General features: G+C 41.5%; 2 protein-coding genes across 2 annotated transcripts in view; both read right to left on the bottom strand.

Annotated features, from left to right (window-relative positions):
• The window catches only part of LOC102266009 (protocadherin alpha-C2), a 209522-nt gene extending 200163 nt beyond the window's left edge, over nt 1-9359 (bottom strand). Inside the window, exon 1 of the mRNA XM_070374482.1 lies at nt 6874-9359. Coding sequence (XP_070230583.1) covers nt 6874-9264 — 2391 coding nt within the window. The 5' untranslated portion in view covers nt 9265-9359. The remainder of the gene's footprint in view (nt 1-6873) is intronic.
• Nucleotides 9360-17683: 8324 nt separating this feature from the next.
• Nucleotides 17684-22569, bottom strand: LOC102271069 (protocadherin alpha-1). The gene is given in 16 exon segments (XM_070374750.1): nt 17684-17749; nt 17752-17828; nt 17831-17890; nt 17893-18209; nt 18241-18287; nt 18367-18740; nt 18743-18803; nt 18805-18923; nt 18926-19013; nt 19016-19056; nt 19059-19160; nt 19163-19243; nt 19246-19398; nt 19401-19526; nt 19529-19536; nt 22562-22569. Coding segments are annotated over 16 exon segments (1728 nt in total).
• Nucleotides 22570-23898: the final 1329 nt, after the last annotated feature.

The following is a 23898-nucleotide window of genomic DNA, read 5'->3' as shown; positions in this document are numbered from 1 at the left end:
GCTGATTTGGTTCAAAATCATTCATTAGTCACAAGAAATTCAAACATTTTAACAACAAAACCAATACTTGGAAAAGTCTACTGCCAGAAGCAAGACTAATTACTGTTAAAAATGCTTCCAAAGAAGCAGAAATAGTCAATCAAGAACAAAGACATCTTTGAAAGGATTTTTTTTAATTACTCACTTTGGCAGGAAGATCAGTCTCCACATCCAGCTGCTTTTCTCTGTCTCCACTAATGGGACCAGGTGGAAGACTAGGACTGAAGGCCATGAGGTCGGTCTTGGGCTGTCCCTCCCCAGAACACACCCTCTGCCGCCTCTCCTGAGAGTAAGACCAGCTCCCCACCGCGCTGGAGCACACCAGCCTGGGCTTCACCGGCCCGCACCCGCCCTCGCTGGGCGGCGCCGAGCACCGCAGCGCCGTGTACAGCAGCAGCGTGAGCACCAACAGGCTGGACACCGCGCAGATGGCGATGATCAGATACACGTTCACATTCACCAGAACAGCCTCCGCTTCAGAGGCGCCAGACAACGCCCGCGAAGAGGCCTTAGGCGCCTGGCCGCTATCCTCCAGCGACAGCAGCACGGTGGCCGTGGCCGTCAGCGCCGGCTCGCCGTGGTCTTTCACCAGCACCAGCAGGCGCTGGCGCGGCGCGTCCGCCTCGTCCAGGGCGCGCGTCGTGCTAATCTCGCCAGTGTACAGCCCCACGCGGAACGGGGTGCTCGCGCCACCCGCCGCCGGCTGCAGCTCGTACGACAGCCACGCGTTGTAGCCCGAGTCGGCGTCCACCGCGCGCACCTTCGCCACCACGTGGCCCGCGCCCACCGACCGCGCCACCACCTGGCTCACCGCGCTGGGTCCTCCACCTGGCCCCGGCGGCAACAGCGCAGGCGCGTTGTCGTTCTCGTCCAGCACGAACACCTGCAGCGTCACGTTGCTGCCCAGGGGCGGCACGCCCGCGTCGCGCGCGCTCACCTGGAACTGCAGCAGCTCCAGCTCCTCGTGGTCCAGCGGTTGCAGCGCGTACACCTTGCCGCTCTCCGCGTGCACCGACACGTAGCTCGACAGCGCGCGCTCGCCCACCCGTCGCTCCACCAGCGAGTAGGACACCAGCGCGTTCTCCTGCGCGTCCGCGTCTCGCGCCGACACGGTGAAGATGTGGCAGCCGGGTGGGTTGTTCTCTTTCACGAACATGGTATACTCTGGCTGCACGAACGCGGGCGCGTTGTCGTTCACGTCGGCCACCTCCACGGACACGCTGGCCATGGCCGACAGCGAAGGCGAGCCCCCGTCCCTCGCAGTCACCACCACCTCATAGTTCGCCACGCTCTCGCGATCCAAGACGCTGTCCAACACTAATGAATAGTAATTCTTGAAGGTGGACACCAGCTTGAAGGGCACATGATGAGTCAAGGTGCAGGTCACCTGCCCATTGGCACCGGAATCGAGGTCGGACACGCTGATCAAGGCGATGACTGTGCCGACTGGAGCATCTTCTAATATCGGTAAAGAGAGTGATTTGATAACCAACTCAGGTACATTATCATTTGTGTCCAAAATTTCCACTAGAACCGTGCAGTGATCTGCCATTGGGGGATTTCCTTTATCTGTTGCCTCTACCTGTATTTCATATAACTTAGTTAACTCAAAATCTATGTCACCCTTTACAATGATGTATCCATTAACGGGGTCTAAATGGAATTTCGACAGAGTATCTGCTGATGTATCTGTATTGAAAGAATACACAATGTCCTTATTTATTCCTTCATCCAAATCAGAGGCGTTAACAGTCACTACTAGGGTACCATTTGGTGCATTTTCAAATAATTTGACTTTGTAGATCGTGCTCTCAAACTCTGGAGCATTGTCGTTTACATCTAGAACGGTGATCTTCAGTTGAGTAGTACCAGTGAGTTCTGGTTTCCCACCGTCAACTGCAGTTATAAGTAAGTGATGCTCAGGAGTGTCCTCTCGATTTAAAAGTTTTTTCAGCACAAGTCCAAGGGATTTAATTTCCTCATCATTTCTTTTTACATCCAAGGTAAAATATTCATTGGAGTTAAGCCTGTAAGTTAATAAAGAATTAGCTCCGATATCTGCATCTGATGCGCCCTCTAGCGGAATCCGAGAACCAGGCGGCCGGGATTCATAAATAAACAAATTTTTTACTGCCATTGGAAAAACCGGTGGGTTGTCATTAATGTCCTTCACCTCCACCTCCACATGGAACACCTGCAGCGGCCGGTCCACGATTACCTCCAGGTGGATGCTGCATTCCGCCCTCGGCCCGCACAGCTCCTCCCTGTCGATCCGAGAATTCACAAACAAAATACCATTCTGCAGGTTTACCTCCAGAAGATCCCCGCGGTCTTTGGACGCCACCCGGAACAAGCGCGGCACCAGCTCCTCCAGCTCCAGCCCCAGGTCCTGCGTGATGCGGCCCACGAAGGTGCCGTGTTTGGCCTCCTCGGAGACCCAGTAGTGGACCTGGCCGCTCCCGGCCTCCCAGAATAGGAGAAGCATTACCGAAAGCAGTAGTCGGCAGTCTCCCTGACCTTCTCTCCAGGAAAGTACCATTGCAAGCGTTTTCCAAGTATTGGGTCGCTTTTGCAACGATCAAAATTTTGAAAATACTTTTAGTTCCTTATTCTTCATTTCATAAATAATCATTCCATGCCCGTATTTCACAGATGGTGAGGAAAAGCAGCATCTTACTACGTAATGAATGCTGTATTTCTTCTGTGGTAAAATACCTTGCGGTGGACAGCGACATCATGTGGCTAAATGTGTAGGTGTTAAATAAATCTATCTTTTCCTTCCATTGAACTTACCTCAATTTTTTTCCTTGTTAATTTCCTTCCCACTCCTCAAAGTCTTCATGTTTTTTTTTTTTTCAAAATATATGCTTAGAACTTTTCTACTAATTCATGCCCTTCAATTAGGCCAGTCCATTCCATACAGTTCAATATAGTAAAATAGTGATTATTGTTTTAACAGTAGTGGACATCTATTGGAAATATTTCCCCTGTGACAAGTACTATTCCTTTTGTTTTAACAGGGTTATCTCATTAAATTCTCACAACAACCTTCTGATGTAGGTATTAATATGATTCAGTTTTTAGAAACACTGAAGTGGAAACATGTACAGGTTAGTAACTTAAAAAATAATATTGACTTGTGGTGTTGAGTGGGATCTCAATCTAAATCAAGATTCATGACTTTAACCACTTGACCACAAAGTCTACATTTTACATAAAAATCAGGCCTTTGATATTTGTAACCATTAAAACAACAAGACTGATAAAAACTTTTTTTTTTACACAATTTACTTCTATATTATTATGGCAATTTGTTAATTTATAAATTATGTTCACTTATATTTCTTCCTTTATAGAATGTCTACAAACCATTCTTGTGTCCTTTATCCAACAACTGCATCTTTGTTAGCTGTCTCAACTATTATTTATATAAAGATTTCACAAATCAGTCTTGTTGTTGTTAAGTCATTAAGTCATGTCTGACTCTTTGGCAACCCTATGAACTGTAGTCCACCAGGCTCCTCTGTCCATGGGATTTCTCAGGCAAGAACACTGGAGTGGATTACCATTTCCTTCTCTAGATAATCTTTCTGACACATGGATCAAACCCACATCTCCTGCATTGGCAGTCGGATTCTTTACTACTGAGCCACCAGGGAAGCCAAAGTCAGTATTTTACAGTACCGTTTTTTTGTAAATTTGATTTTTGCTGCATAAAAACACAGCAAATTGTTTGATTTGGAAATTTGTTATATTCACATCATACCAGGGAAAATTATATTAATTTTTAAAATCTCTATACCATTTATACATTTCAATTTACCTGTATATCCTAAAATGTTTCCAATATGAAATAATTGTGTTTTTAATAATCTTCACTCTGGATGAATTTCTGGCTTCCAATTTGTTAAAAAGTTGTTACTTGAAAGAACTGGTGTTTAGTCATTAAAGAGAGAAAAGTAGTTTTAGAATCTGACTCACTTATTCAACATATGTAAAACTAGGCCATGAATTATACTAAATGTATCTGTGAAGTTAGTAAGATGTGTGCATTCTCTGAGCGTTTGGAAGTTGAACAGAGAAAATTCATGGGAAGGGGTTGAATTTAGAGAGGTAAGGGTATGCCCAAATTTTGCTTATAATCAGACTCTTTTTAAATGAAATCGAACATTCGATTTAAGGGAATTCCTTGTTGATCCAGTGGTTAGGACTCCTTGTTTCCACTGCTGGGAGTGTGACCAAAAACAAACAGTCATTTAAGTATTACGAGAATAGTTCTCATAACAGGTTTTTTCATGTACTCATTGAATGCAACCAACATTGCAGTTTATTTATATTTTATTATTCATATTTAGAATAAATTATCAATTAAATTTTAATGAATAAGTGAATATTTTAAATTAACTTTCTTTAAAATATGAGGTAAATTAAATTAATGATATTTGTTTATATCAAAACATAATTTCTAATTGATTCTGCTATACTAGTTCATGAAAAAGAAGTTAACATTTAAGACTTATTTTGGAAAAGAACGGATCTAGGAAATAATTATAATTATCAGTATGCCAGTAGGTGCTTTGGTGGATCTTTAAAGGCAGTAGCTAGTTTTAAAATGAGAGGCAAAATTAAAATTTTTAAATATCATGGACTTCATATCAGTAAGATACCTTTCACAGCTTACTGTAATACTATACATTTCATGACACTTAAGAGTATACTCTCTGCAAAATAGAATGCCATAGGGAATTTATAAGAGAGTAGACCCCATAATGATTAATAAGAGATGAAGGTAATAGTAAAGAAACTATATGAGTTTAGAAAACTGAGCTAATATGTGGATAAAGTATTAGTGAGTAATATCTACTCTCACTTAGACATCTCTTGGCAACTGAATCTAGAAAATGTAAATATAAAATAAAAATCAGTAAGAGCTTATACAATGATCTGTTGTGATTCCTGGAGATATGGACACACCTGGATATAATATAAAAGCTTACAATTTACGTAGAATAGAATATAGTGACTAGACTGCTGGTAGGAGAGATTCCATTTGATCATTCATACTTTCTGCACACAAGTCTCAAGAAAGTAATGAGTAGTGATGACTCATCTTAAGAAAGAGCTTTTTCCTCATCTGTTCAAGACATTTGTTTTTCTCTGTAAAGTCTCAGATGAACTTTTCTGATTCCCAGCAAATATATACTCCCTGCATTTTGAGGTATATCAACTCTGAGGTGCTAATAAGTTTCCTGCAGGAACAGATTATACTTAGATGCAGGTCACTATTTCCCCCACCAAACTCCATTCCTTTAATAACAGATAGAAATGTATATTCTGGCCTATCTGTAAAATGGCTAAAGCTATTAGCCAAGTGATCATAAAGATCACTTAGTATAAGTTATTTCATGAATCATCAATATCCACATATATTTAAGGGGGGAAAAGCAAATAACTATGGACCAAAGAGTAGTAAAAGACAGTAATTTCACCCCAAGACATCTTCCTTTGGTTGGAAAAAAAGTGTTTTTAACATCCTTTCCAAATGTAACATTTACTCACCAAGTTTAGTGTTTAACCCAACATAGTAGTTTCCATTGAATAACTACATTTTCCTTACCTTGTGTGCAGTGCTAAGTTGCTTCAGTTGTGTCTGGCTCTGTGAGACCCTATGGACTGTAGCCTGCCAGGCTTCTCTGTCCGTGGGATTCTCTAGGCAAGAATACTGGAGTGGGTTGCCATGCCCTCCTCCAGGCCCAGGGATCAACCTGAGTCTCTTAAAACTCCTACATTGACAGGCAGGTTCTTTACCACTAGCGCCCTTCCTTATGTTACCTTTTGGGAAAACTCCAACTTCATAGGAATATGATTGCTGCCAGTCTTGGAAAATGTTATCACAGGCATTCTGTGTGGCACCAGAGGGAGGTGGTCAATCTCTGCACAGTGGGAGGTCTACATATATTAACCCAGTGATACACTTTAAGCCTGACTAAACATCCCACTAAATAAAGACTGGGTTATAGTATTCTCTACTTGTATGAAGAAAAAGTCCCACTACCTGGCCACCCCACAATGTGACTTTTAAAAATGATTTTTCAATTAAACAAAGTTGAAAGGGAGCTCTTTTCTCAGTGAACTCTCTATTGTGCCTTAAAACTAAGAATTTTGCAAATGTGAAGTCTTTATTCCAAATAACGGGTTATTTTTTACTACTGAAAGACATATGTAAGATTAGCAATTATTTCTAAATGATGTCATGTGTTGTGATGACCTATGATATGTACTTTGGAGGTCCTGGCATTATAAATTTATTCAGGCTGCTTTTAAATACATGGAAAGAAAAACTAGCATATTAACTGTTACATAAACAGATAAAGACAAATTCTTGATCAAAGGAATAATTTGGGAAATTTCCAACATATTCTGACAGAATGGATGAATGATGTAAATTGAAAATACATATTCCATAATCATGCTCTAAATTTCCCCAATTGTGATTTTTTAATACAAGAAAAACAATTTACAGGTAATAGTAAGTTTTCAAATTTTGCTGAAGTATTTTTTTCATTCCTTTAATCCTATTATTCATGGTGAAAGGAATAATTTGGAAAATTATTTTGGAATAATTTTGGAATTTATGGAAATTTCAAAATGTAAACAGATCATCTAAGTAATTTATTCTCAATGCAAGAAATTGATTTCTATTCATATCACATATTGCACAATAGGATAACGATATAAATAAAAACAACTATAAATCAAAATAATTAATAGAATTATAGAGAACAAAGGAAATAAAACAATTTTAGAGATTATGGGGAAAAAGTTAAGACTCACCTTTCCGAATTGTTCTGATTCGGAGAGTTGTTGTCTTTCGTCCGCTGAGCCTGGACCTTGAGGCAGGCTAGGACTGAAGGCCATGAGGTCGGTTTTCGGCGGCCCCTCTCCAGAGCACACCCTCTGCTGCCTCTCCCGCGAATAAGACCAGCTCCCCACAGCGCTGGAGCACACCAGCCTGGGCTTGCCCCTCGCGTACGCGCCCTCGCTGGGCGGCGCCGAGCACCGCAGCGCCGTGTACAGCAGCAGCGTGAGCACCAAAAGGCTGGACACCGCGCAGATGGCGATGATCAGGTACACATTCACATCCACCAGAACGGCCTCCGCTTCAGAGGCGCCAGACAACGCCCGCGAAGAGGCCTTGGGCGCCTGGCCGCTATCCTCCAGCGACAGCAGCACGGTGGCCGTGGCCGTCAGCGCCGGCTCGCCGTGGTCTTTCACCAGCACCAGTAGGTGCTGGCGCGGCGCGTCCGCCTCGTCCAGGGCGCGCGTCGTGCTGATCTCGCCAGTGTACAGCCCCACGCGGAACGGGGTGCTCGCGCCACCCGCCGCCGGCTGCAGCTCGTACGACAACCACGCGTTGTAGCCCGAGTCGGCGTCCACCGCGCGCACCTTCGCCACCACGTGGCCCGCGCCCACCGACCGCGCCACCACCTGGCTCACCTTGCTGGGTCCTCCACCTGGCCCGGGTGGCAGCAGCGCAGGCGCGTTGTCGTTCTCGTCCAGCACGAACACCTGCAGCGTCACGTTGCTGCCCAGGGGCGGCACGCCCGCGTCGCGCGCGCTCACCTGGAACTGCAGCAGCTCCAGCTCCTCGTGGTCCAGCGGCTGCAGCGCATACACCTTGCCGCTCTCCGCGTGCACCGACACGTAGCTCGACAGCGCGCGCTCGCCCACCCGTCGCTCCACCAGCGAGTAGGACACCAGCGCGTTCTCCTGCGCGTCCGCGTCCCACGCCGACACAGTGAAGATGTGGCGGCCGGGCGGGTTGTTCTCCTTCACGAACACCGTGTACTCGGGCTGCGCAAACGCGGGCGCGTTGTCGTTCACGTCAGCTACCTCCACCGACACGCTGGCCGTGGCCGACAACGGAGGTGAGCCCCCGTCCCTCGCGGTCACCACCACCTCATAGTTCGCCACGCTCTCGCGATCCAAGACGCTGTCCAACACGAGTGAATAGTAGTTCTTGAAGGTGGACACCAGTTTGAAGAGGTCTTGGGGGATCAGGGTGCAGGTCACCTGTCCATTGGCACCGGAGTCACGGTCGGCCACCGTGATGAGAGCAATGACACTGCCCAGTGGAGCTTCCTCTCGAATGGGAAGTGAAAGAGACGTGATTGAGACTTCTGGTGAGTTATCATTGATGTCCACAAGTTTTACTGAAATTTTACAGTGCCCAGACATTGACGGAGTCCCGTTATCATACGCAATGACATGAATATCATAGAATTTCACTTCTTCATAATCTAATTGTCCCTTAGTTCTGATTTCCCCTGAGCTAGGATCTATGTTGAACTTGGTCTTTATATCCCGGGACACATCACTACTAAATGAATACACAATCTCACTATTTGATCCTTCATCTGCATCAGAAGAATTTAATTTAATCACCAAGGTTCCATTTGCCACGTTCTCTAACAACTGTATTTTGTAAACTGATTGGTCAAAAGTAGGTTCGTTGTCATTCACGTCTAATACCTTAACAAGCAACTGAACGGTGCCGGTGAGCTCAGGTTTGCCCCCATCAATAGCCACTAGTAACAAATTAATTTCAGCAGTTTCCTCTCTGTCCAGAGATTTCCTCAGCACAAGAGACAAAGACTGACTTAGTTCATCATTTGTCTGTATATCTAGAAAGAAAAACTCACTGGAGCTGAGCTTGTAGGTGAGAAGAGCGTTTACTCCGATATCTGCATCAAATGCCCCCTCTAGAGGAAACCGTGAGTCAAGCAGTCTCGATTCGTGAAACCGGATAGTCTTTACCGCCACTGGAAATACTGGCGGGTTGTCATTAATGTCCTTCACCTCCACCTCCACATGGAACACCTGCAGCGGCCGGTCCACGATCACCTCCAGGTGGATACTGCACTCTGCTCTCCTCCCGCACAGCTCCTCCCGGTCGATCCGAGAATTCACAAACAAAATGCCATTCTGCAGATTTACCTCCAGAAGATCCCCGTGGCCTTTGGATGCCACCCGGAACAGGCGCGGCACCAGCTCCTCCAGCTCCAGTCCCAGATCCTGGGCGATGCGGCCTACGAAGGTGCCGTGTTTGGCCTCCTCAGGGACTGAATAGCGGACCTGGCCGCTCGCGGCCTCGCCTACAGCTAAGAGCAGAAGCAGCGGAAGCAGATCCCGGACCTCCACGCCCCTACTCTTAGAAGACACCATCACCAATTCTCAGTGAGTTGATCAAACTAGAATATCGTGTTGTGCAAAATTTTAAATGTTGTTCTCTAATCTATGCTCAAGTCCTGCTGCTTCTCTTATTGTTCTCCTCGCTGGAGTTACAATAGGGTTCTGGGTATTTTTCTTCTTAGAGGATATACTGTGGTAAGACAGCGACATCATGTGGCCAAAATGTAGGCTCTACTGTTGATTGTGTAGATTTAAATTTTAACAATTGTCCAGGCTAAGTTTACTGATAGCTTTCATTTAGGAAAAATACCTATCTTAAACTGAAATATATCACTTCCCCCTTTTACTGTGTTAAAATATATAACAAAATTTACATATCATCCACTTTTAAGTATACAGTTTAGTTTGTTTTAGTCACAATGTTGTGAAATATCTTGAGAACTTTAATCTTGCAAACATGAATCTCTATACCCATTAGAAAACAACTCCCCTTTTCCACCATACTACATCCCTCTCAGAACCATTCTACTTTCTGTTTCTACAAATTTGACTACTCTAGGTACCTCACATAAGTGAAATCTCAGTTTGGTTGTGACTGGATTGTTTCACTAAGGTTCATCCATGTGTAGCATGTGATGAATTTCCTTACTTATAAAGCCAAACAATATTCTGATTTTTTTATATACCACATTTTGTTTATTCATTCATCCATCTGTCCATGGATATCTGGGTTGCTTCCACCTTTTAGCTATTGAGAATAGTGCTGTTATAAGCATGGGTATGAAAATATGGGCTTCCCTTGTAGCTCAGTTGGTAAAGAATCCACCTACAATGTAGAAGACCCAGGTTCTATTCCTGGGTTGGGAAGATCCCTGGAGAAGGAAATGGCAACCCACTCCAGTATTCTTGCCTGGAGAATCCCATGGACTGTAGCCTGCCAGGCTCCTCTGTCCATGGGATCGCAAGAGTCAGACACAACTTGGCGACTAAACCACCACCACCATGAAAATATCTGTGAGACCCTGCTTTCAGTTCTTTGGGATATAACATATTTTTTTTCTGTTTCTTCAAGTAAAGCACATAGAAATCAAAGGATATTTTAGTTTATATTTTATAAATTGAAAATATATTTATATATTTAATTTTTGCTTTGGGATTTAATTTTGCTTTCTGGACTGTTCACAGATGTTTGTAAATTAATAATTTATTTTCCTCATCTGGATAATATATTCTTAATTAAGAATATCCCCTTTTCTGCTACATTTGGATTTTTATTCAAGAACAGTACAATTGATCTCTTTTTAGTGTTGAGAATATCTTAACTTTAATAATTCTTAGCTGTCCCCTTAATATACAAATGATATGAAAATATGACAAAGATAACATAGGGATAAAACAAAATGAATTGAGGGTAAGTCAGTGTCAAAATGCATAAAAGTTATCTTCAGTTACTCTAAGCAGGTCACAACCACAAAGAAGGCTGAACGCTGAAGAACTGATGCTTTCAAACTGTGGTGCTGAAAAAGACTCTTGAGAGTCCTTTGGACAGTAAGGAGATTAAATCAGTCAGTTCTAAAGGAAATCAACCCTGAATATTTACTGGAAGGACTGATGCTGAGCTGAAGCTCCAATACTTTGGCCACCTGATGCAAAGAGCCTATTCATGGGAAAAGACTCTGATGCTGGGAAAGATTGAGGACATGAGGAGAAGAGGGAGACAGAGGATGAGATGGTTGAATGGCATCACTGACTCAATGGACATGAGTTTGAGCAAACTGCAGGAGATGGTGAAGGACAGGGAAGCCTGGAATGCTGCAGTTCATGGGGTAGCAAAGAGTTGGACACATCTTATGACTGAACCACAATAAGGAGGTCACAAACTTTGTTTTTGGCAAAGAGGAAAACAAAAATTAACTGCAAAATTTATAGTGTCAGTAAAAGAAAAAATCCTTGCTAAAGAAAAACTAGCTTTTCCTGGTACTGAAACCCAAGGCTAATTTCTCCCTTGAGTCCAATATCTTAAGATATTCATTCACATCATCTATAAAAGTATATATGTCTATTAATCATATTCTAACAATAAACCCCAAGTAAACTGACTTAAGCAAAAAAGCAGAACATTATTTATTGTTTTATACATGGAAGTGGAAAATTATGTACTAGTTTCAGGAAGAGCTTGGTGTACACACTTTAATAATGCCATAAGAAAATTATCTCAACTTTTATAATACTTTTACATGTGATGGCAAAAATGGTTAGGGTAGCTTTTAGGCTACCTATTTTCAGGCCACATGTAGTGACTCTCAGCAGAAAGAAAAATGCCCTTTTCTTAGTAGCCCAGGAAAAAGTCCTAGACAATCACTTCCTTTGATCCTGTTTAGATGACATATCTTTTCTTTAGTCAGTAGTGGTGATGGTCCTCACACTGGCCAGACATGGTTTGCTTATCTATTCTTAAAGCCAGGAGATGAAATCAGGCACACCTAAATTATGGGGACTAAAAACAAGGAGGTTTGTTTTTGTTAAGGCCAGTACAAAGACTCATGTATTTAGTTTCTCCTGGAGCTTAAAGAGATTTCACATAGCTACAGGCTAGCCATTATATCATTAAGTAGTTGCAGTGCAACTGTATATTTGTAATACCCTATGGGTTTTTTTAATAATCAGTGGCCACATACCAGCTACTGTTGACATACTAAGGAATTATGCCTAAAATCCAGATATTAGCTCTAGGAAACATGGCTTGCTTAAAGGGAATTTTTGCAATCCTATAAACTAATTTTGCTGGATTTTGAGAATCATATGTCTGAAGGTATGAGGCACATTCTTCTGTTATTCAGGGTTTCTGAGGACCCGGAATATCTCTCCCCCTCTCTCAGAGAGATAGATTCCCATTGCCAGAAATGCAAGCACATTTCCTCCAATGGGGATAGGAGTCTGAGAAGCCAAGCTTAGCCAATAAGCTTGATACTTCTTTGTATCTATAGTGGTTGGAATAGTAGCTCCCAAAAGATATATCCACTCAGAATCTTAAAATGTGTCTTTATTTGGAATAGAGATCTTTACAGACATAATTAAGATAAACCTAAACTTAGCATTATCCTAGATTTGGGTGGGTCACAAATCCAGTGACAAATATCCTTATAAGAGACAGAAAAAATGCACAGAGGCATGTGAAAGAAGGAACTGTGACCACTGAGACAGAAACTGGAGTTACACTTCCACGAACCTTGGAATGGCTAGAGCCACCAGAACCTGGAAGAGGCCAGGAAGAATTCTCCCCTTACAGTCTTCAGAAAGAACATGGCCCTGCCAACACCTTGTTGGACTTCTGAACTCTAGAACTGTGAGAGAATAAATTTCTGTTGTGTTGTTTCAAGCCCCCAAGGTTGTGGTAATTTGTTACATACAGAAGCATTACAAAACCAATATAGTATCCATTGCTAAGAATACCCTTTGCCCTTACCAAAGCAAACTGTCAATTCCCTACAATTTTATGTCTCTGAGGATTCATTCTTCAAAAATGCCCATTCAAGTCTTTCACAAAACTACAACAAAGCCCCAGAAGGAAGAAAAGAAGAAAGGGAAATGGATGATAGGCAAGAAAAAAAAAAAAGAGGTGCCTAAAACATTTTAAATTCAGTTTATTTTTCTTCTCCTGATTTTTATATAAAAGAAATCACTACACAATAATTTTTCCATGAAATACAAGTTATCTAATCTACTTAATGGTCAGATACTTTAGTGAAAGGGTCAATAATAATGTTCTCCTATCAGTTGTATAGATTACATGTTGTAATGCTCTTCTTGTAAAATGTATTCTATTCACATTAGCTTAATGGCAGTGGAACCCCAATGACCATGTTGCTGTATATTGACTATTTCCATTTTAAATAAACATGATTTTATCTCTGACTCCTGAAAAGTCCTCTGTGGTTATGGGAGACTGTCTAGGACAGCTTTTCTCCACATGTTGGCTCAGCATCCCAGAATATTTTGATCAATGGCATCTCAGCATCAACCTGTACTTCCACAAATGCTACAATAGGAAAAGACAGCAGGAGGCAATCTTTCACTGGCAATTATCTGTTTCTGCTTGGAAGTGATATACATCATTCACATGTATTTGATCAAAGAAAATCAAAGCTCAGGGTAGCAAGGAAATGAAATCCTCCAGTGTTCCCAGAAGGAGGAGAACAGAAATATTGACAGTGGCTACCAAAATAAACAACTGTTTCTCATTCTCATCCATTTGCATTCTTGCCTAATCATAAGTCTCAAAGGTACTTTGAAGTGATACCTAACTTCTCTAATTATTTACTGTTATACTAGAAAATGGGCTTCCCTAGTAGGTCAGCTGGTAAATAATCCTGCAATGCAGGAGACCCTGGTTTGATTCTTGGGTTGGGAAGTTCCCCTGGAAAAGGGATAGGCGACCCACTGAAGTATTCATAGGCTTCCCTGATGGCTCAGATGGTAAAGAATTCGTCTGCAATGAGGGAGACCTGGGCTTGATCCCTGGTTTGGGAAGATCTGGAAGAGGGCATGGCAACTCACTCCAGTATTCTTGCCTGGAGAATCTCCATGGACAGAAGAGCCTGGCAGGCCACAACCCATGGGGTCGCAAAGAGTCAGACATGACTAAGCATAGCACAGCACATACTAGAAAATAACAGTAAGCTGAATGAATCACAAGCTGGAATCAAGATTTCCAGAAGAAATATCAACAACCTCAGATATGCAAATGATACCACTTCAATAGCAGGAAGTGAAGAGAAGCAAAAGAACCTCTTGATGAAGGTGAAAAAAGAGAGTGAAAATGCTGGCTTAAAACTCAACATTCAAAAAACTAAGATTATGGCATCTGGTCCCATCAATTCACAGCAATAGATGGGGAAAATGTGGAAACAGTGTCGGATTTCATTTTCTTGGGCTCCAAAATCAATGTGGACGATGACTGCAGCCGTTAAATTAAAGATGTTTGCTCCTTGGAAGAATAGCTATGACAAATCTAGACAGCTTATGAAAAAGCAGAGACATTACTTTGCTGACAAAGGTCCATATAGTAAAAGCTATGGTTTTTCCAGTAGTCATGTATAGATGTGAGAGCTGGACCATAAAGAAGGCTGAGCACCAAAGAATTGATGCTTTCAAACTGTCGTGCTGGAGAAGACTCTTGAGAGTCTCTTGGACTGCAAGGAGATCCAACCAGTCAATCCTAAAGGAAATCAGTCCTGAATATTCACTGGAAAGACTGATGCTGAAGCTCCAATACTTTGGCCACCTGATACAAAGAGCTGACTCATTGGAAAAGACCCTGATGCTGGGAAAGATTGAGGGCAGGAGGAGAAGGGGCAACAGAGGATGAGATGTATGGCATCACTGACTCAATGGTCATGAGTTTGGACATGTCAGGTCAATGGTCATGTCAGTGCACATGAGTTTGAGCAAACTAAGGGAGATAGTGAAGGACAGAGAAGCCTGGCATGCTGCAGTTTGTGGGATCACAAAGAGTCAGACACGACTTAGCAACTGAACAACAAATACTAGAAAACAGAATCACAACTCTAATCTTAGAAAGAAGTTTTCTGAAAAAGAAGGAACATATCAAGAAATAGTCTTCTTGGGTATTATTCCTTATATTTTAGACAATGCTAATTTGTAGTATTCCCCTACAAATTAAATTACATTGTTATTATTATACCAAGGTAACTTGAAAGTATCCTAAAATCATAGTTATTAAATTTAAATTCATTACTGAAATTGAATAATCAAATGATAATAAGGTATGTTTTACCAATATTTTACTGAAAGCAATGATAGGTTTTGTTTCCACTGGGATGATTTTTGGAGCCTTCATAGAAAAATGAGAATAAAAAGTATTAACAGCACAATGATCTCTGTCTAGTTTTTTCAGATAGATGACAAAGGTGTGAAGCTGCCAGCTTTAATGGATAATTAATATTAACCAAAACTAATCAAATTGCATGTGTGCTAAGTTGCTTCAGTTCTGTCCAACTCTTTGCAGCTCTATGAACTGTAGCCTGCCATATCTGATAAGATCTCAGCATATATAAATTTACCTTTTGAAGATATGACCATTTTAAGTTAATACATTTCCCAAATGAATGACTAATTAGAATTGTAAACATACCAAAAAATAAACTTTCCCATAAATCTATATAACACATTAATAAACTTTCCCATAAATCTATATAACACATTAATGATAGCAAAGAATGGTGGAAAAGCTGAAAAATAAGGCAACTGGGTCATCTTAATAAAGAAGAAGAAAGGAAAGAATATATTTCATGGAAGAAATCTTATAAAGGAAGACAAAACTATTGAAAGTTGGCACAAAGATTCTGAATGGCACAAGAATATTAACTACGGCTAATAGCAGTCAGCATTATATTGCCTATTTTTAAAAAGTTATTAATAGAATGAGATTCTCCTTTATAAGACAATTTGTTTAGACAAATAAAACTGAAAAGGCAATACTACACCAAATCCAAGTCTTTTCATAACACAATTGTGATTTTAAATGGGTTACAGTGTGATCACCTTGAAGTCAGGGACTCACCTATCTTGTTTCACTCTTGCTAGGTCCCTAGTTTCTACAGCAGGACTTAGTATGCAGTAGGCTTTCCATTTGTGCTTGTGGAATGGATCCATCAGTAAATATATTGAGTGTCCCTAGAGAAATTCCTAAGCCTGGACGTGGGGACATAGGTAGTGTGAATTAGGGAAGAGAAACTCTTTTGTGCTTCAATTTATCTCTCTCAACTTTATAATCTTGCAAAGTTTACCTCACATTTAAAGGAGCTGGAAACTTGGCAATATGACTTTAAAATTATTATTAATATTATTTTGCTGATTTTTGCCAAAAGCCTGGAGGGATGATAATTAATATTTGAAAAGTTGCAGAAACATGCTCACCACCTGTTTTTTGAAACACTCTAAGCAACAGTTCTGTATCAGTTCAAATCTCTAGAAACTTAACTACTAAATTATACTAACTTCTTATAGAATGCTTCTAAAAGGGGACTTTCATAGGACATTTTCTGTATGTTTATTTGAATGTTTGCAGACAAAAATATGTTCATTTAATGCTTGTGTAACTTCAGAATTAAACATAGGAAATAAAGTTTAACATTATGCTCTTGACTTAGTGACTAGCAAGTATAGTATTTTTAACAAATATGTTTCAGCTTGTTTTCCAAAACTGCTATCAAACATACTCTTGAGTATATTGCTAAACCCTTACATAATGATCAGTAATCAACTGTTTGAGTTTATAGCAGAGAGGAGTTTTTTTTTTTTTTTCTCTCTTGAAAATTTGGTATAGAGAATTTCCTTTTATTCTTTTTTATATTTCTGTATTTACTTCTAGGAAGATGAGTATTAGGATTTGCACTCAACCTATTACTGATTTTTTGATAAATTGTTCCCACTCTTCTCTTGATCTTTTACTTTGACTTTTAAACAGATTTTAAAAATAATTCTTATAAATATCTTCCATTGTAAGCTACTTTAAATACTTTATACAAGGCAATGAAGTGCATTAGAACAAGCCAATTTTGGATATCCTTGGGAAATTTAGAGGAAACTGAGTAAAAATATTGCACTTAGTTTTTCTGAGCCTCAGCACCTTCATCCACAAAGAGAGACTAAAGTATGCACTTCACAAAGTTATTGGAAAGGTTGAGAGAAATAAAAATAAAGTGTCTTAGAACATTTGTGAGTAAATGGAAGGTGCTCAGTAAGTGTTTCCTAGTCAATGATCCTATAATAAAAAAATCATTCCACATCAAGCTTTCTAGAACCAGGAGAACTCAAAGTCATTGGCATCAGGATAGTGACCATAATGGCAATCAAAAAATAACTGTATATTTTAATACAAAAATTAAAATATCACCCTAAAATATATTTTAAATTACTTTTGCTTAAAATGATTTTTTAAATTGCCCACTTTGAAACTTAAAATATTAAGGAAAGGCAGATGGTTTCTAAAAATTTGCCTATAATTTTTTGTCCAGAGCTTGACATTTCATTATGAGATATAAATAAACTTGAAAATGTCACTGTATTTGACTACATTAAGATCCTATGGTAAATATGCTCAAAGCTACTTACTACCTCAGTATTTCTTTCAAAAGTATCCTGCTATTTAAACCAAGGAATATGATGATTTGTCCCTATATGTGCTTGTTGTTTGACTCCAAGTTCCATTCAAGATGCAGCCATATGTAATAGAATAAACATCTACAATAAACGGTAAGATTTGTTCTGACTTTAGCGAACACTTGGAATACAGTTTTTAAAGTGACATTTGAAAAGATGGTTAGATAAGTTAAAAAATTTAAAAATTAAACCTAAAGCTTGGAAGTTGAATTTACATTACCAGAAAGATCCGAATTTGTTTCTGGATATTCATTTCCTCCCAACGTGTTCAGACCTGAACAAAGACGGAGCTGAAAGCCATGAGGTTGGTGTTGGGTGGTCCCTCCCCAGAGCACCCACCCTCTGCTGTGTCTGCTGAGAGTAAGACCAGCTCCCCACCATGATGGAGCACACCAGCTTGGGCTTCGTGGACCACATGCACCCTCGCTGGGCAGCATGGAGCACCACAGCGCCATGTACAGCAGCAGCATGACATCCACAGGCTGGACACCACACAGATGGCGATGATCACGTACATGTTCACATCCATTAACACCATTTCCGCTCCAGCGAAGCCCGTCGAAGCCCACAAAGAGCCCTTGGGCACCCGACTGCTGTCCTCTAGCACGGTAGCCATGGCCGTCAGCGCCGGCTCACCCTCGTCCTTCACCAGCACCGGTAGGCGCAGTGCATCCACCTTGTCCAGGGTGTGCATCATGTGGATCTTGCCAGTGTACAGCCCCATGAGGAACGCGCTGTGCTCGCCACCCACCACCGGCTACAGCTCATATGACAGCCACGCATGGTAGCCCCGAGTCCTTAAGACAGCCATGTGGTATAGCCCAGTCTGCATCCACTGTGTGCACCTTTGCCACCATGTGGCCCACACTCACCTACCCCGCCACCAGCTGGCTCACAGCACGGCCCAGTCACCCAGCTCAGGAGGCAGCAGCCAGGCATGCTGTAGTTCACATTGGGTACCTCCACAAACATGTTGGTCGTGGTCGACAGGGAAGGTGAGCACCTTACAGTCACCACCACCACATATTTCGACATGCTTTCACAGTCCAGGGCTCTGTCCAGCACCAATGAATTCTTTTAGGTGGACATCAGCTTGAAGGGGACATGAGGCCTCAGGGTGCATGTCACCTACACACTGACACCACAGTCACAGTTGGACAAGGAGATGAAGGCAATGACAGTGCAGAGTGAAGGGTCCTCTAACTGGTAAAAAGTATTATCGTTTATATCCAGCACTCACAAAAACCTTGCAGTCATTTGATATTGAGGACCTTCTTTATCAACTGCTTTTACCTGAATTTCATAGGGTTTCATTTCTTCATATTCAGTCTACCAAATAGCCTAATTTCCCCTGAGCTGGAATCATTTTTGAAGCTTTTTGTTTCTTTTTAAGTCAAGAGGGATATCATTGCCAAAGGAAAAGGCAGTTTCACCATTTACACGTTCATCAGCATCACAGGTGTTTAATATGATCACTAATGTTCCATTTGCTATAGTGTCTAAAAGTACACTGTGTACACGGCCTGGGCAAACAATGGAGCATCAAGCACTCTGATCAGCAGCTGAACTGTACCTTCTAGTTCTGGTTTGCTCCCGTCCCAGTGCCTGTCAATCATAAACGAAGTTCTGGTGTTTCTTCTTATCCAGACTTCAATTCAGGTTAAAGTGACTTAGTTCACCACGTGCCTGTACACCCAAAGAGAAATAAACCCTGGAGCTAAGGGTTAGAATAGCATTGGTACCAGGAAACGTGAATCTAGCAATCTAGATTCAGAAATAAATTAACCTGTGTCTCTTGCTCCAAAGACCAGAGGATTTTTATTAAAGCATGCACCTCCACATCCACATGGAAAACCTCAGGTGGCCTGTCCACAATTACCTCTAGGTGGATACTACATTTGGCCCTCTGTCCACATAGCTTCTCCCAATGGATCTAGATATTCACAAACAAAATGCCATTCTGCAAATTCATCTTTATAAGTTCCCTGTGGAACCAGTTCCCCATACAACCCAGAACAGGCATGGCACCAGCTCCGCCAGCTCCAGCTCCAGGTCCTGGGTGATGCTACCCACGAAGGTGCTGTGTTTGGCTTCCTCAGGGACCAAGAACGAATCTGGCCACTGCCAGTCCCTCAGGCTGTAAGGAGCAGAAGTGAGAGCAGCAGGCACTGGTGTCCCTGGCCACCTCTCCTTGAAAATAGCATTGAAAAAGCATTACACCTTTCCTGTCACTCTCACTTTACTTTAAAATCTTGCTTTTTTAAAGCTTCATATTTGAAATAAATTATCTTTTTACAGTTTTTGTCTTCTCTCTGGTGGTGACAAAATGGTTTCCTTCTTTAGTTTTTGGTAATTAGCTTACTCCTTGGAAGGAAAGTTATGTCCAACCTAGATAGCATATTCAAAAGCAGAGACATTACTTTGCCAACAAAGGTCCATCTAGTCAAGGCTGTGGTTTTTCCTGTGGTCATGTATGGATGTGAGAGTTGGACTGTGAAGAAGGCTAAGTGCCGAAGAATTGATGCTTTTGAACTGTGGTGTTGGAGAAGACTCTTGAGAGTCCCTTGGACTGCAAGGAAATCCAACCAGTCCATTCTGAAGATCAGCCCTGGGATTTCTTTGGAAGGAATGATGCTAAAGCTGAAACTCCAGTACTTTGGCCACCTCATGCGAAGAGTTGACTCATTGGAAAAGACTCTGATGCTGGGAGGGATTGGGGGCAGGAGGAGAAGGGGACGACAGAGGATGAGATGGCTGGATGGCATCACACACTCGATGGACGTGAGTCTGAGTGAACTCCGGGAGTTGGTGATGGACAGGGAGGCCTGGCGTGCTGCAATTCATGGGGTCGCAAAGAGTCGGACATGACTGAGCGACTGAACTGAACTGATATGGAAACATGAGCTTCCTTGGTGGCTCAGTGGTAAAGAATCTGCCTGCAATACAGGATATTTGGGTTCAATTCCTGGGTCGGGAAGATCCCCTGGAAGACTGCACGGCAACCCACTCTAGTCTTCTTGCCTGGAGAATCCCCATGGACAGAGGAGCCTGGTGGGCTATAATCCATAGGGTCACAAAGAGTCAGACATGACTGAAGCAACTTAGCAGCAGCAGCAGCATATGGAAACATAGGCTTCTCAGGTGGCACTAGTGGTAAAAAACCTGCCTGCCAATGCATAAGATGTAGAAGACACAGGCTCCATCACTGGGTCAGGAAGATTCCCTTGAGGAGGGCATAGCAACACACTCTAGTGTTCTTGCCTGGAGAATCCCATGGACAGAGGAGCCTGGTGGGCTGCAGTACATAGCATCGTAAAGAGTTGGACATGACTGAAGTGACTTAGCAGGCACGCATATGGAAATATACAGAATCTCAAGGGACCATAAATAGCCAAAACAATCCTGAAAAAGAGCAAAGCCAGAAGACTCACACTTTCTGATTTCAAAACTTAATACAAAGCTACAGTAATCAAAACAGTGTGGCACTGTCATAAAGACAGATGCATAGACCAATGGGACAGAAATAAAGAATCCAGAAAGAAATTCTTACATATATGGTCAAACGACTTTCAACAAAAGTGCTAAGACCATTCAAGGGGAGGAAAAATAGTCTTTTCAACAAATGGTGCTGGGAAAACAGGATATGCTAAGTTGCTTCAGTTATGTCCGATTCTTTGTGACCCTATGGACTGTAGCCCACCAGGCTCCTCTGTCCATGGGATTCTCCAGGCAAGAAGACGAGTGGGTTGCCATGCCCTCCTCCAGGGGATCTTTCTGACCCATGGATCAAACCCACATCTCTTATGTTTCCTGCATTGGCAGGTGCGTTCTTTAGCACTAGCACCACCTGGGAAAACAGGATATCCTTATGAGTTATACCCTTACTGACCACCACATACAAAAATTAACTCAAATAAATCCATGACCTAAATGTAAGATTTAAAACTGTAAAATACTTAGCTGAATACATGGCAAAAGCTTCATGACTTTCAGTTTGGTGATGATTCCCTGTATGTGGTACAGGCAACAAAATAAGAAATGGACAAATTAGACTCCAAAAAAGTTGAAAAATAATTTTTCCATCAAAAGACACTATCAAGGACTTCCAGTCTCTAGTTCTGAATGTAAGAGGCTTTGAAATCACCACTCCATTCTAACAACAAAAATTGAGCAGACTGAAAAAAGTCAACAGCATCTTTTGGATATGTAAGAGAAGAGAGGACATATGGCAAACCACTGCCCCCAAAATAAAAGAAATAGGGAAATTCAGAAAGTCAGAGATTACTGACACAGAGACCCAAGAGCAGAAGCCTCTATGGGAATCAGAGCTGGAGCAGGAGTATTTAAATTATAATGCATAAATTGCTTGAGGCTCAGTGTGGATGAGTCTCAGAGTTTAAAAATCTAGGGGGAAGCATTTTGAGATGGAGGAAATCGGAGAAGGCAATGGCACCCCACTCCAGTACTCTTGCCTGGAAAATCCCAGGGACGGAGGATCCTGGTAGGCTGCAGTCCATGGGGTCGCTAAGAGTCGGACATGACCGAGCAACTTCACTTTCACTTTTCACTTTCATGCATTGGAGAAGGAAATGGCAAGCCACTCCAGTGTTCTTGCCTGGAGAATCCCAGGGATTGGGGAGCCTGGTGGGCTGCTGTCTATGGGGTCACACAGAGTCAGACACGACTGAAGCAACTTAGCTTAGGGCAAAAATATTTTGAAATTTATCTCCCAGAGCTTGACCAGATTCCTACAGTAAATATCAGAAAAAAAAAAAAAAAAAAATCCTCTCATGTTTCTGGCAGTGGGAGGGGAAAAGGAACCATTGTGAAATACCCAGAGTACTCTTTGCTTCTTAAGAGGCCTTCCCTCAGGGGAAACTAATTAATGGAAGTTTAATTATTTATTGTTTATTATCAGAGCCTAACTGACCTTAAGGAAAGGAAATACCCAGTTCCAGCAGACTCTAACCTTCCATAAGAGAGAACAAAAATACCCAATTCCAGGGCATTCTAGCTATCCTGTCTGACCTGTGGTGGAGAGAATGAGAAACACTTGTGAAGTTCATAGTACAGAAGCATAAGGTCACTAAAAGACTGAGACCTAATCATAGGACTATAGAATTTTTCCCTTCTCCCCACACCTCACCACCTCATTATGACTAGACTAGTTATACCAGTTCTTTCTACCAGGTATATCATATCCAGCTATCAACAAAAAATTATGAGGTATACCAAAAGGGGGAAAAATTCCACAATTTGAAGAGCAGAGCAAACAACAGAACCAGACATGAAAGGAATGTTGAAATTATCAGATTGAGAATTTAAATCAACTATGGCTAATATACTAATGACTTCAATGGATAAAATAGACAATATATAAGAACAGAAGAGATGGGCAATGTAAACAGAGAGATGGAAGTCCTAAGGAAGAACCAAAAAGAAATGTTAGAGATTTTCAAAAAATGTAATGGAAATGAAAGATGACTTTGATGACTAACGATGCATTTGATCTTCATTAGTCGATTGGACATGGATGAGGAAAGAATCTCTGAGCTAGAAGATATATCAATAGACTCCTCAGAAAATGGTAAGCAAAGAGTAAAAAGGTTTTAAAAAAACAGAACATAAAATCAAAGGACAGTAGGCCAAATTTTTAAAAGTATAACATGCACATAATGAGAGTACTAGGAGAAGAAAGAGAGAAAAGAAAAACAATATTCGAGATAATAATGACTGAGAATTTCCTCCAAATTAATTTCAGATATCAAGTCACAGAACCAGGAAGCTCAGATAACACTAAGCAGAATAAATGCCAAAATATCTACATCTAGGCATATCAGTTTCACATTGTAGAAAATCAAAGATTAAATTAAAATTCTATTATTGTACTACAGTTTTACTCTATTTCATCAGGGGAAACTGGGTGAAAGGTACACAAGATCTCTCTGTATTATGACTTACAACTAAATTTGAATGTACAATTACCTCAAAATAAAAAGTTTAATTTAAAAAATCCTGAAAGAGGCCAGAGGGAAAATACACTTAACCTATACATGAACAAATATAAAAATTATATCTGACTTTTCCTCAAAAATCATAGAACTTTCTCAACTTGATGAAGTGCATCCATGACAATCCTATAGAAAGTTCAGTCCCTCAGTCATATCCAACTCTTTACAACCCCGTGGACTGCAGCACACCAGGCTTCCCTGTCCATCACCATCTCCCGGAGCTTGCTCAAACTCATGTCCATTAAGTCAGTGATGCCATCCAACTATCTCATCCTCTGTTGTCCTCTTCTCCTCCGGTCGTCAATCTTTTCCAGTATCAGGGTCTTTTCCAATGAGTCAGCTCTTCACATCAGGGGACCAAAGTACTGGAGCTTCAGCTTCAGCATCAGTCTTTCCAGTGAATATTCAGGACTGATTTCCTTTAGGATTGACTGGTTGGATCTCCTTGCAGTCCAAGGGACTCTCAAGAGTC

Source organism: Bos mutus, chromosome 7 (assembly GCF_027580195.1).
Source record: "Bos mutus isolate GX-2022 chromosome 7, NWIPB_WYAK_1.1, whole genome shotgun sequence".
Classification (NCBI taxonomy): domain Eukaryota; kingdom Metazoa; phylum Chordata; class Mammalia; order Artiodactyla; family Bovidae; genus Bos; species Bos mutus.
Note: the sequence above shows the minus strand (reverse complement) of the source record. Positions and strands in the feature narration are given on the sequence as shown.